This window comes from Mytilus trossulus, chromosome 8 (genome assembly GCF_036588685.1).
Source record: "Mytilus trossulus isolate FHL-02 chromosome 8, PNRI_Mtr1.1.1.hap1, whole genome shotgun sequence".
Lineage (NCBI taxonomy): Eukaryota > Metazoa > Mollusca > Bivalvia > Mytilida > Mytilidae > Mytilus > Mytilus trossulus.
In genome coordinates this window covers 23,704,836-23,716,634 of record NC_086380.1, presented here as the reverse complement: position 1 = coordinate 23,716,634, position 11,799 = coordinate 23,704,836, and the positions used below count along the sequence as shown (strand labels likewise).

The following is an 11,799-nucleotide window of genomic DNA, read 5'->3' as shown; positions in this document are numbered from 1 at the left end:
GACGATCCAATCTTTAGAGAATTGACAAGGGAATTTTTTCATTTTCCTTGTTTCTATGCATCATACATTATTTTGATGACTTCCAATTAATTTCATTTCATTTTAAATAATAAAACCGTATATTTATAGAAATCGAGTGCAGAATTATTTTATGTGCGTACCAAATAAAGGAAAACCGGATAGATGTTGTACGGTCACTAAAACACGTGTAGTGCAATAGAATATTAAAATGGGTAAAAGAAAAGGCGGATTTAACTGGAAAGCAAGGCAACATAATGATACAGTTGTAGACCGATCTGGTGAAAAGAAAGTAAGCTTTTTATAAATATTAGCAGACTAAACAAGAGATGCATATCAAGACAGTTTTACATAGTATGACCTATAGACCCCTTCCTGTATTAAATTATCTGGATACATATTTTCTGTTTACCTACATGAATGACAGGTTCTTAATCTATGTCAGATTTCTAATACATGGTAAATAGGATAACATTTCATTCTAAATTGCTCTCATGTCCATCCTGCCACAAATTGATGTAAACAAGAAGTCAAAGCCAATGCATACATCACCATAACTCTTTAAATACGCTTCCTCTGTAGTGGGATTCATTGGGGTTAAAGCGTGTACGGAATTGCCGATTTTTTGTAAGCACGAAACGGTTAAGTCAAATTATTGTGTCGTGAAAAAGTGTAATGACAAAAAAATGAAAATTGTTACGTACATAGTGTAAGCGGGATAGGGGAATATGACAAATCAGTAAGCGGGATCTGGGATCGGAACTCCCCCAATGAGACCCCTCTGTATGGGACCCCAACCAATAAATTCTTGAACAGATTAAGAACAAGGGCTGAGGAGGGCAGCTAGGTTTGTGTTCAATAAAATTGAGAATGGAAATGGGGGAATGTATCAAAGAGACAACAACCCGGCCATAGAGCAGACAACAACCGATCACGATGGATTGCATAGAAAAAACAACAGCAGAGAGTCACCAACAGGTCTTCAATGTAACGAGAAATTCACACACCTGGAGGCGTCCTTCAGCTCGGCCAACAAATATATACTAGTTCAGTGATAATGAACGCCATACTAATTTCTAAATTGTACACAAGAAACTAAAATTAAAATAATACAAGACTAACAAAGACCAGAGACTCCTGACTTACCAGTTATTTAACATGTTTAATAACTTCATATTAATTGCAACATTTCGAAAATTTTATATACAATTTTACAAATGAATGCATTGGTACCAATATTTCATTTATTTGGGCAGGGTATCACCTGTGAGCAGTAGCTCAGAGTTTCACTTGTTTTATACATGTTATATAGATGCTTTAAAGTTTTGCCTTTGTTGCTTTTTTATAGATAAAACTTGATCCAGAAATAGAAGCATCAATTAAGGATGATGAAAGCAATATATTGGTTCTTCCTTCAGAAAAACGTAAATCAAAAACTGTCATTCAGACAACGAAGAAAGTGAAACAGCTGTCGAAAAAAGAAAGAAAAAGGTTGCAACAAGTGCTGGAGAGAAAGAAGAAAAAAACTCGAGTAAGTCTGATACAAGTATTAAATTAAAATCATGAATTGAAGGAAATGTTTTGTTCATATATCAATTAGCAGCAACCCAATGACAAAAAGCTCAAAGATAACTAGATGCAAGTGTCTGCAGGTCAAGCTCTAAATCTTCACCAATCTGAAAAAGTTGTGAATACTTATAAAGGGAAAGTCATAGTTTAATGTTTACGATTGAAAATAGCATTCATAAATTCAGAAAGTTCTGATTTATTCAGAAATATTTTGCAATCCCATTCATACTTTTACCAGGAATCAGTGATTTTCAATTATGAATGCGCAGATTATTTCTAAATTTTGAATTTACAGTATACAAAATAAGGACATGTGGTTGCGTAGTGTCTGCTATTATTTATTGTCAACCGTTATTAAACTTTCATAAAATTTTGTAGTTTATTGTCTCCAGATGATGAAGGATTCATTCTTCTTTAACATGTTTATTAAATGAAATTATTTGCTTTATTTTTGGGTTAAATTCCAACATACATTTTTAGTTGATAAAATCCTAAAATGCATTTCTTCACTGTAGAGAGCTGAGTTGTTAGATTCTCTATCTAAAGTTCAAGCCAGTACTGAAGAACTTAAACAGTTTGCCAGTGTAGCTGAGATGCAGACAGGGAAGTTTAAAAGGTAAGAAGATAACTGGTTCTAATTTTGAAATTCACTTTTCCTGTGTACAATGGTGTACATAAAAAGAAAATTATTGAAAATGAAATTTTTCTCTTTCATATGTTAAGAAGTTTCTTTCAAATAACATATGAACAAATAAGCTCTTCATCTGTACAGCAGTTATAAAATATTTTATGTGGTCAAATGGTTTAGGTTTGTTTTACAATATTTTAAGAAAATTCAATGGAATAGGTTCAATAACATATATCTTATTTGATGAATAATGGACACAATTTCTAATACATTTCCTATTTTCTCAACAAATCAAACTATGAGTATAAATTTTTATACCAAAATTTAAAATGATAGTTCATTTCAGGAACATAATAAGCAAAAGAAAAGTCTAGCAAAAATTCTGTATACAGAAACATTTCTCATTTCTACAAACAATTCTACCATAAATGGATTTTGATTTGTGTATTCATGTAAATACTTGTTAGTTTTAATTTAAAATGCAGAAAGCTGAACGAAAAGAAAATGGACGCTGGTGAAATTAACAGTGTTGCCAAAGGCAAAAAGAAGTCCATACAAATGAACGTTGATGAGTCAGATGATGGTAATGAGTCCGATAGTTCTGTTCATACATCAGATATGTCCACTGATGAAGAAAGTGATTCTGATGATCAAAGTCAAGTTCAAGGTCAAACAGAGGATAGTGGATGTGATATTGAAGACAAAAACAATGTTACCATGGAAACAGAGACTAATGCAAAAATACAAAATGAAAAGAAAGCTGAAACTTCAGAAGTAAAAGAAAAGTCAGTATTGAAAAGTACTGCAGATAATGACACTAGTAAAGAGAAAATGGATAAGAAGCCAGCTGTTAATATACCTGTACAAAGATTACCTGAAATGCAGGTATTTAGATGATGAGTTATATACATTCTGTAGAGTGTTGATATTTCTTTTATAATCATTATGTCATGTATGTGGATAGCTTGATCTCAGTTCATCATCATGATCTTTGGTCATCAAGTCAAAGGACAACCATGCTAAATGACTTCCATAAGTAAGAACAGGATCTTTTGCCAGTCCTTTGAAACAAAATGAGAAGGTGTATTCACATATGAATCCTCTGAAAAATCTTTAGAGAAACAGATTCTACCACTGTATCTTGTGGGATATTTTGTTTTTTCTAGTGCAATCCCTACTCCATGTACTCTTGACTTTCATTTAGATAAATATGTGCACATCAAGCCTCAGGTTTTAGATTTTACATATTCCACATGTTTTGATAGAGAAAATTTATGTGAAGTTTTTAAATTTTACAGGAATCAAGATTGAAATTACCAATCTTGTCCGAGGAACAGTCTGTCATGGAAACCATTAATGATAATATGGTTACAATAATATGTGGTGAGACAGGATCAGGAAAAACAACTCAGGTTCCACAATTCTTGTATGAAGCTGGATATGCACAGTAAGTAATTTTGTTATTCTAGCACTCAAGAAGAAGGGGCAGGGGATATTTATCCATTTTTAAATAGGGGTTTCCCAATGGAGGAGAAAGGAGGGGTTCCAACCATATGTCCTTATCCAAATGCATTATTCATCTTAAAAAAAAAAGGAAGTTCCAACCCCTTTTTCTCCCCTGGATGCTTCTGTGCAATCTTCTAGTCAACCTTCATTCAGTATGTGAAATAAATATATTATTTATTATATATTTTCATTAATTACTGTTGTTCCATATCTCTATACAATTGAGCTGGTACCAGTGTATAGGAGTGATCAAGATAGCTATAGTTGATTTAGTCTGCACCGTTAGCCACTAGTCCGATGCCGCAGACTAGTAAATACTGAATCGGACTAGTAAAAATTTTCAAAATTTTATAAAGTCTAATAGGGACAAATTTTGATATTTAGTTTCCAGACTAGTAAATGAATTTTTTTTGGCACAGACTGTTGATTGACAACAAACATAATCCTTTGTGGTATAACACATGTATATTGTCGGATAACTGTATAATAAATGTAAACCCATCATCCTCATTTGTTATTAAATAAATCACTTCACAAATATTTGTTTGTGCATCAGATAATAAATTTTTGTTTCATTGTAGCACCAATGGTATAATTGCTGTGACAGAACCCAGAAGAGTGGCAGCTATTAGTATGTCTAACAGAGTGGCTAAAGAGTTAAATCTTACTGAGAGGTACGTAAGTCACATGTCAGTAGGACATGTAATTTCTGTAACTAAAATCTATGTTTCAAGAGAGGTACATATCTGGGTACTGTATTAATGGAAGAAATTCAGATTTTATCAATACATGATGACTTAATACTGTAAAATTAGAAATAATGGTATGCATTTATTATTGCAATTTTGTCATTTGAGACTAAAATGTGATTTAAATTTTTGCGATATTCAGAAAATCCTGTTTAAGTCATATACAAAATTTCAAAATTCAAGTTCAATTTATTGCGATATAACCCCGTCTCTTTTTTCACAATAATAAAAACATTGCAATAATTTTTAATTTACAGTATTATGCTTGAGATGAGAGTAACTACTTAACTATGTTCACTCTTTGGTTTCATCAGCCTGAATCACATAGACTAGAGGGAAAATAGTTTGTGTCATTTTAACACCAATTGTTTTTTCCTCAAAATTATCCCAACTTTGCACAGTGATAAAACACAGCATTAAACCTATGTACATTATATTTTACACTGATTTGAATGATTTTTTTCTCAGATTTCCCATCTGTGGACCTTTTTCCATTTTTGCCATTGCATACTTTCATGGCTATAGAGAATTTCTTACAGTCAGCAGGAGACACTATCAAAAAGGGCTTTCCAAACAACCAGGTTTATTGTTGACTTTGGTGGCCTTTGGCTGTTGTCTGCTCTTTGGTTGTTTGTTGTCTCTTTGACATATTCTCTAATTCGATGAGGAACATCACTATAACATTTATATTTTTTTTTATTTTACAGAGAAGTATCATACCAAATAAGATATGAAGGCAATGTTACACCAGACACAAAAATCAAGTTTATGACTGATGGTGTTCTTCTGAAAGAAGTCCAAAAGGTTTGTACACTGAGAATATAAGGCTAAATAGGGGCCTCCGTGGCAGAGTGGTCTAAGTAGTTACTTCTGTATTCACTAGCTAGCCAAAACCGAGACACTCAACCCCAATCTTAATTGACTAAGATTGTCAGTTTCTCCTTTAAAGGTTAGTGGTTTTCTCAAGCACTCAGGCTTCCTCCACCAAAAATATTGGCTGCCAGCAAATTGACCTAAAGATTTATATCTATTCTGTAAACCTTGATTGACCTTTAGAGCTTATTGTTGTTTATTCATTTTCATGAAAAAATCTGTTTTAATGAAGTTAATAAAGTATGAAACTTTTGGCTATTTTCAACATAAAGGACAAATGCCATATTGAACATAGAGAATTACAATTTGATTTTAAAACAATACCTTAAATGTTTGTATATGCTAAGAAAAATGGGATGATAAAGAGTGCCATTCTAAAACTAAATATAAAAATAACAATGACATTTCAAAATAAGTCAAATGATATAACATGAACAAACAAAAAAGAAAACTAAAGCTACATGGAATTCCATTGAAATTAAGGTTTGACTCAATTGTTCATGAACAACTCTTGATCAATTTATTATACGAAGAGGCCAAAGATTGAAAACTCATATGTCAAGAAAATTGATGTGGCATTGCTAAAAAAACAATGAAAAGACAAGTTCACAAAACAATACATAGAAAACTAAGGATTAAGCTATGTGAACTAAGCTATGTGAACCTAATCCGGAAAAGTGGGGTTGATCTTACATGCTCTGAAAGGGTAAGCAGAACCTGGTCATTTAGTATTGAACTGATATTTTTTTAGTACAGAAGTGTTCTGATAATAAAAATTCTTTTTAAATTGATATGCAGAAAAGGTTATATAAAAATAAGATAAAACAATATTTTTTTTTAATGTTTCAGGACTTTCTATTGACTAAGTACAGTGTTGTGATTATTGATGAGGCCCATGAAAGGAGTGTTTATACAGACATTCTGATTGGTCTGTTATCTAGGATTGTACCACTTAGAAATAAGGTAGGATTGATTAGTTTATCATCATTAGGATAGTCTGATTTTAGAGAAAATATTGTGAAATTGTTTAAAAATAGATCAGCATATTTGATTTTGTAATAGTGTAATTAGGAAACATACTTTAGTCATGAGTCAAAACTAGAATACATCAGTCACTAAAAAGCATTGAAATCCATTCAGTTACAGCTAATTTCCTAATGCATATAGAACAAAACTTTGGTTAGCTTGCTTGTTTTGTTTGTATATTGTAAAATCGTTAGGATAACACCCAATTAAATTCAAATATAATATATACTGGTTAAACTATGCCTATATATATTGTTTAAAGATGTCAATTTTATTTACAAATCTTGTATAAACAATTATACACACAAGCAAGCAAGCCAACCAAACTTTTACTTTGCAAGCATAAGGAAATCAGCTGTAAACTTTGACAAAATACATGTTCCTAACACGTTAAAAACAACCATAAAACAAATACAGATATTTGTTAAAAACCAAGAGAGTTCTTAGTGGTTTTATTCTACAAATAAATGGAGCTTTAGCAGTGATACACGAAAAAAATTTCAAACCATGAACGATTATTGTAAGTTTACAGATTTACTAGATGATTGTTGATATCTATTTGCATTGTAACTGCATGTTTACTAATTTATTTAATGACATATCTTGATTTCAGCAAGGAAATAGACTGAAGTTAATCATCATGTCTGCAACCTTGCGAGTTGAAGATTTTACAGAAAACAGAAGACTGTTTAAAATAGAACCACCTGTTGTTAAGGTCAGTATTTTCAAGTTAAGGGGACAGTAGAAGCTGAAATTTCAAACCTGGTTTTAGGAGTGTGCATGTATGCCTCAGATTAGTTATCATTTTGGTTTTAAATTTTTTAGAGGTAACGTCAAAATCAAGAAGCACAATATTTTTAAATCAAATTTATGAATTTATTACTGGTACCAGAAGGTAAAATTGCAATGGAAGTAGTTATTTAAAAGAAAAACAATGAAAGCGCCATTTATAATTATTCCAAAGAACAGGTTTGATTAATCTATATTTTGCCCATATTTTACCTACCTGATGTATCTGTGCAATTAAATTTGTGATTGTTAAACATGACTTTAACAATGAAGACAAATGAAAGAGCTTGTTTTATTAATTTCAGAAAACGTTGAATAATGCCATCAAAATTTAAATTATAAGTCTTTATTATTATTACCGAATTTATCAACTCGTAATTTTTTCGCAAAATGTAAAAAAAATAATAAAAAAATATAGTTGAGTTTACAGTAGGTAAACTCATTGTTGATATTGTTTTATTTATTATGACAGGTAGATTCCAGGCAGTTTCCTGTAACAATACATTTTAACAAGAGAACACCGCTGGAAGATTATCTTGGTGAAGCCTTCAAAAAGGTAAATCATTGTTGGAAATTAGATTTCTGGTAGATCAAGAGGGGTGTATGTTTAGTTTTCTAAAAACCCAGTAGGCAAGAAAGTTTTCTTTGCATAGAATTTCAACAATTCAATAGGCTTATTTGTTAAACTGCAGGCGTTTGACAAAATTGCTGATTGCAGTTTTTTTTATTTCAAGTATCATCAAAACAAGACTTTAAAATTGGCCTATGCTGTTTCTCAACAAATAATGCAGAACATAGTCTGCCTGTATTGAATGCATTGACCAAGTAGGGCTACTTGTTTTCTTGCAAAGGATAGTAAGTAAGAAAGTTAAATTTCTAATATACTGTGTAGGCCAAGTTAAAAGCACTGCCTCAAACACTCTTATATAGCAAACTGAAAAATCTCTATATAATTATACCCCTGCTTTTAAAAAGCCCCCCTTTTTTAAAGCGGGGGTATACTGTTTTACCTCTGTCTGTCAGTCCGTCAGTCCGTCCGTCCCATGAATATTTTTCGTCACATTTTTCTCAGGAACTACAATACAAGGAGTTCTGGAATTTGGTTTCAGGATTTATATAAGTCAGCTATACCGTGTGATGTGTTTTCAGATTGATCACTCGACAACTTCCTGTTTACCGAACACTTGCATATTTTTACACTATTTATATTATCCACTTGCGGCGGGGGTATCATCAGTGAGCAGTAGCTCGCAGTTTCACTTGTTAATACCGAATTGGTGAATGGTATGTTTAAGAAAAGTGGTTGATCACCAATGCTATTTATAAACATGTCTGCTATTTAAAAAAAAATTCATCCTGTTTCTATAGAACACAATTTCATAGTGATGGTAATTGATAAAGACCACATTTTGAATAGAAGTGTTTGTTATACAAGCTCCTTGGAGCCTCTGATTAGTTGATCTTAGTTTCATTTTGTTTTGTAGGTGTGTAAAATCCACAGAACATTCTGAAGGAGGAATATTGGTGTTTGTTATACAAACTCCTTGGAGCCTCTAGTTAGTTGATCTTAGTTTTATTTTGTTTTGTAGGTGTGTAAAATCCACAGAACATTACCTGAGGGAGGGATATTGGTGTTTGTAACTGGGCAACAAGAAGTACACACCTTATGTAAGAAGTTACGTCAAACTTTCCCTTTTGAAGGCAACAGTGGTAAGTATTTAAATATTCAACCAGACTATCTTTTATTTAAATAGCTTATATAGATATAAGAAGATGTGGTATGAGTTCCAATGAGACAACTCTTCATCCAAGTCTGAATTTGTAAAAGTAAGCCATTTAGGTCTATGTATGATCTTCAATAGGGAGCCTTGGCTTACACTGAATTGCAAGCATTGTATAGAAATAAGTGTAACATACTTACTAATCATCCTCTTTATGCATTCAATTTCATCACATTTAAAATTCATCAGGAAAATGCGTCATCACGATGCTTTTCATATAGTCATATATCTTTGTAAAATAACCCTGGTCCAAAGCTAATGTCCATGATGTCCTTGAAGAAAATGTGTGCCCAAACATAGCTATTGAGAAAAGAACCTTGTCATAACTCATGATAGGGAACAAATACTTACATCTGACAAGGGAGATAATCAGACTGAGTCGTCTACGTTTTAGTGAGATAGACTGCTTTGCTGTTTAATGCAGGGGAAGGTTTTATGTACAATAAAAATCAGCATGCATAGATAAACATGTTTGCTGAGTCACATCTCAAATCATGAAAATACAAAGTAGTAAGTCATTAACTTAGTATTTTTATTTTCTGTAAACAAGAGAAAAGAGCATGTTACAATGTGACTGAAACCAACAATTGGAAGAAAAAAATATCAAATTTGTTCTGGTATTTAGTTTATCTTCTTGATCACATATCAAGATAAAGTTCACAGACATATGTCTTCATCAGGTATCCTCATCATACTTACATCTCTACATCTAGCTAAAACATAAAAATTTAAACTATATTTCTTTCAGTATGTAATTGATTTATCATGAATGATTTGTATTGTTTTCAGAAACAAAGGCAAAGAAGAGTAGGAGAAAAAAGAAAGAAAGCAAGACTGAAATCCTTCCAAAGATAAACTTAGATAAGTAAGTATGGTAGGGTCTGTTTGTCTGTTCGTCTGTCTGTCCCACTTTAGGTTAAAGTTTTTGGTCAAGGTAATTATTGATTAAGTTGAAGTCCAATCAACTTAAAACTAGTTTACATGTTCCCTATGATATGATCTTTCTAATTTTACTGCAAAAAAAGAGATTTTCCTCCATTTTCACGGTCCACTGAACATTGAAAATGATGTGTCAATGGGGTATCAGTGTACTGGGGACACCTTCTTGTTAGCTGTATTTTATAGATAGTATTAAATGTTATTTATAGTTATTCCATTGAGCCAGTAGATGAAGAAGCTGAAAGAGAGGCTGATGATTCAGATCAAGAAATAGAGGATCATTTTATGGAGGGTGATGATGAAGATGTACATACACAGGTACATTTATATACTGTGCAATATATGAAATTTATGCAATCTCTTTGCAGAATAGAATGACTTCTGACTTACATTTATGTATATTATTATGCAAGAAATTGTTTGTGTGAATTGTCAACACATTGTTTTAATGGGCCTTGGTGGCCCAGTGATCTAAGTAGTTACTACTGTAATCACTAGCCAGTCAACACTGAGGATGTGAATTGGAACCCCTCTCATGCGGGTGCACTCAACTCCAATCTTACTTGACTAGGATTGTCAGTTTTCCTATCGAATGTTATGATTTTCCATGGGCACTCCAGCTTCCTCCACCAATAAAAACTGGCCATCATGAAATAGCATAATGTGGTGCAAAAAAGTGGTGTTAAAACACTAAAAATAAAAATCAATTCATTATTTCAATATCTTGATGTAAGATTGAAAGATGAGGCTTAATTATCCAAATTCATATATGGAGGATTTGTTTATTCATGGGAGTTACATTATAGTGGATTATTCTCTATATTTCCCGTAAATTGAAGTTTTTTCTTGTACCATTTACACATTTGCAGCTATGCAACTTCCTAATTAAGATCTTCTTAATGACAATTTAAAAAAAAAAAATTTCAGCTTGGTGAAGATTTACAGACAGGTGGCACCACAGAACCTCTTTATGTTTTACCTTTATATTCATTGTTGTCAAAAGAAAAACAGAGCAAGGTAATTAAAAAGCAGTTTGTAAAATTAAAATGTGTAATTAATTGGTTATAAAAGATTAGGCTTCAACTCTACCAGTAGTACATAGATTTCATTAGAATTCATCTTCAGAGATAATAATTGAATCGTGAATAGTATGATTTTTTTGTTGAACTTGAAAAAATGGTATTCTACTTCCTTGTAATCCATTTGTTAAAGCAGATTACATGTAAGGAGTTAAAAAAATGACACTGCTTAGGGAAATATAGGCATTTTTATTTTGTGTTAGATAATTAATAAACTAAATGATGATAAAACTTCTCTAATATTGTGTTAAATCCAGAAAAAACACTGATTCAGTTGGTCAATTGTGAAATACTTTATTATTCATTTGTAGGTATTTGATCCTCCTCCAAAAGGTTGCAGACTTTGTGTTGTGGCAACCAATGTAGCAGAAACATCACTTACAATACCTGACATTAAATATGTCGTAGATACAGGAAAGGTAATATTATATATACAGAACACTCTAAAATATATAACCTTGTGAAGTTACAAACTAATGATAATATGGGATGTCAAGTTCTTTATTCTCGTTGTGTGATAATCAAGAACTCACTTAAAAACATATAATTCTTGATTAGATACCTATTTATTAGTGAGAAAAGGAAAATTCATTTTGTTTAATGTAGATTAGTGTTTTATCTATGTGAATAATTCTCAAAAATTGTTAACCATCTTCAGTTAAGACATATACACTGCATCTCTAGACATGCTAGAGCTGTTAACATAATCAGATTAGAAAGTTGTTATTTTTATGCCCCACCTACAATAGGAGAAGGGCATTATGTTTTCTGGTCTGTGAGTCTGGTCGTTCGTCCGTTTGTCTGTCTGCTCATCCATCTGTCCTTCTTCAGGTTTAAAGTTT

At 31.9% G+C, this 11,799-nt stretch overlaps 1 protein-coding gene across 1 annotated transcript in view; it reads left to right on the top strand.

Moving 5' to 3' along the window:
* The first annotated feature begins 62 nt into the window (after positions 1 to 62).
* Positions 63 to 11,799, top strand: part of LOC134680718 (probable ATP-dependent RNA helicase DHX37) — a 28,597-nt gene continuing 16,860 nt past the window's right edge. Inside the window, exons 1-15 of the mRNA XM_063539917.1 lie at positions 63 to 310; positions 1,367 to 1,549; positions 2,103 to 2,203; positions 2,701 to 3,100; positions 3,514 to 3,662; positions 4,303 to 4,395; positions 5,178 to 5,274; positions 6,193 to 6,306; positions 6,983 to 7,084; positions 7,631 to 7,714; positions 8,748 to 8,868; positions 9,729 to 9,804; positions 10,088 to 10,196; positions 10,806 to 10,895; positions 11,269 to 11,376. Coding sequence (XP_063395987.1) covers positions 230 to 310; positions 1,367 to 1,549; positions 2,103 to 2,203; positions 2,701 to 3,100; positions 3,514 to 3,662; positions 4,303 to 4,395; positions 5,178 to 5,274; positions 6,193 to 6,306; positions 6,983 to 7,084; positions 7,631 to 7,714; positions 8,748 to 8,868; positions 9,729 to 9,804; positions 10,088 to 10,196; positions 10,806 to 10,895; positions 11,269 to 11,376 — 1,908 coding nt within the window. The 5' untranslated portion in view covers positions 63 to 229. The remainder of the gene's footprint in view (positions 311 to 1,366; positions 1,550 to 2,102; positions 2,204 to 2,700; positions 3,101 to 3,513; positions 3,663 to 4,302; positions 4,396 to 5,177; positions 5,275 to 6,192; positions 6,307 to 6,982; positions 7,085 to 7,630; positions 7,715 to 8,747; positions 8,869 to 9,728; positions 9,805 to 10,087; positions 10,197 to 10,805; positions 10,896 to 11,268; positions 11,377 to 11,799) is intronic.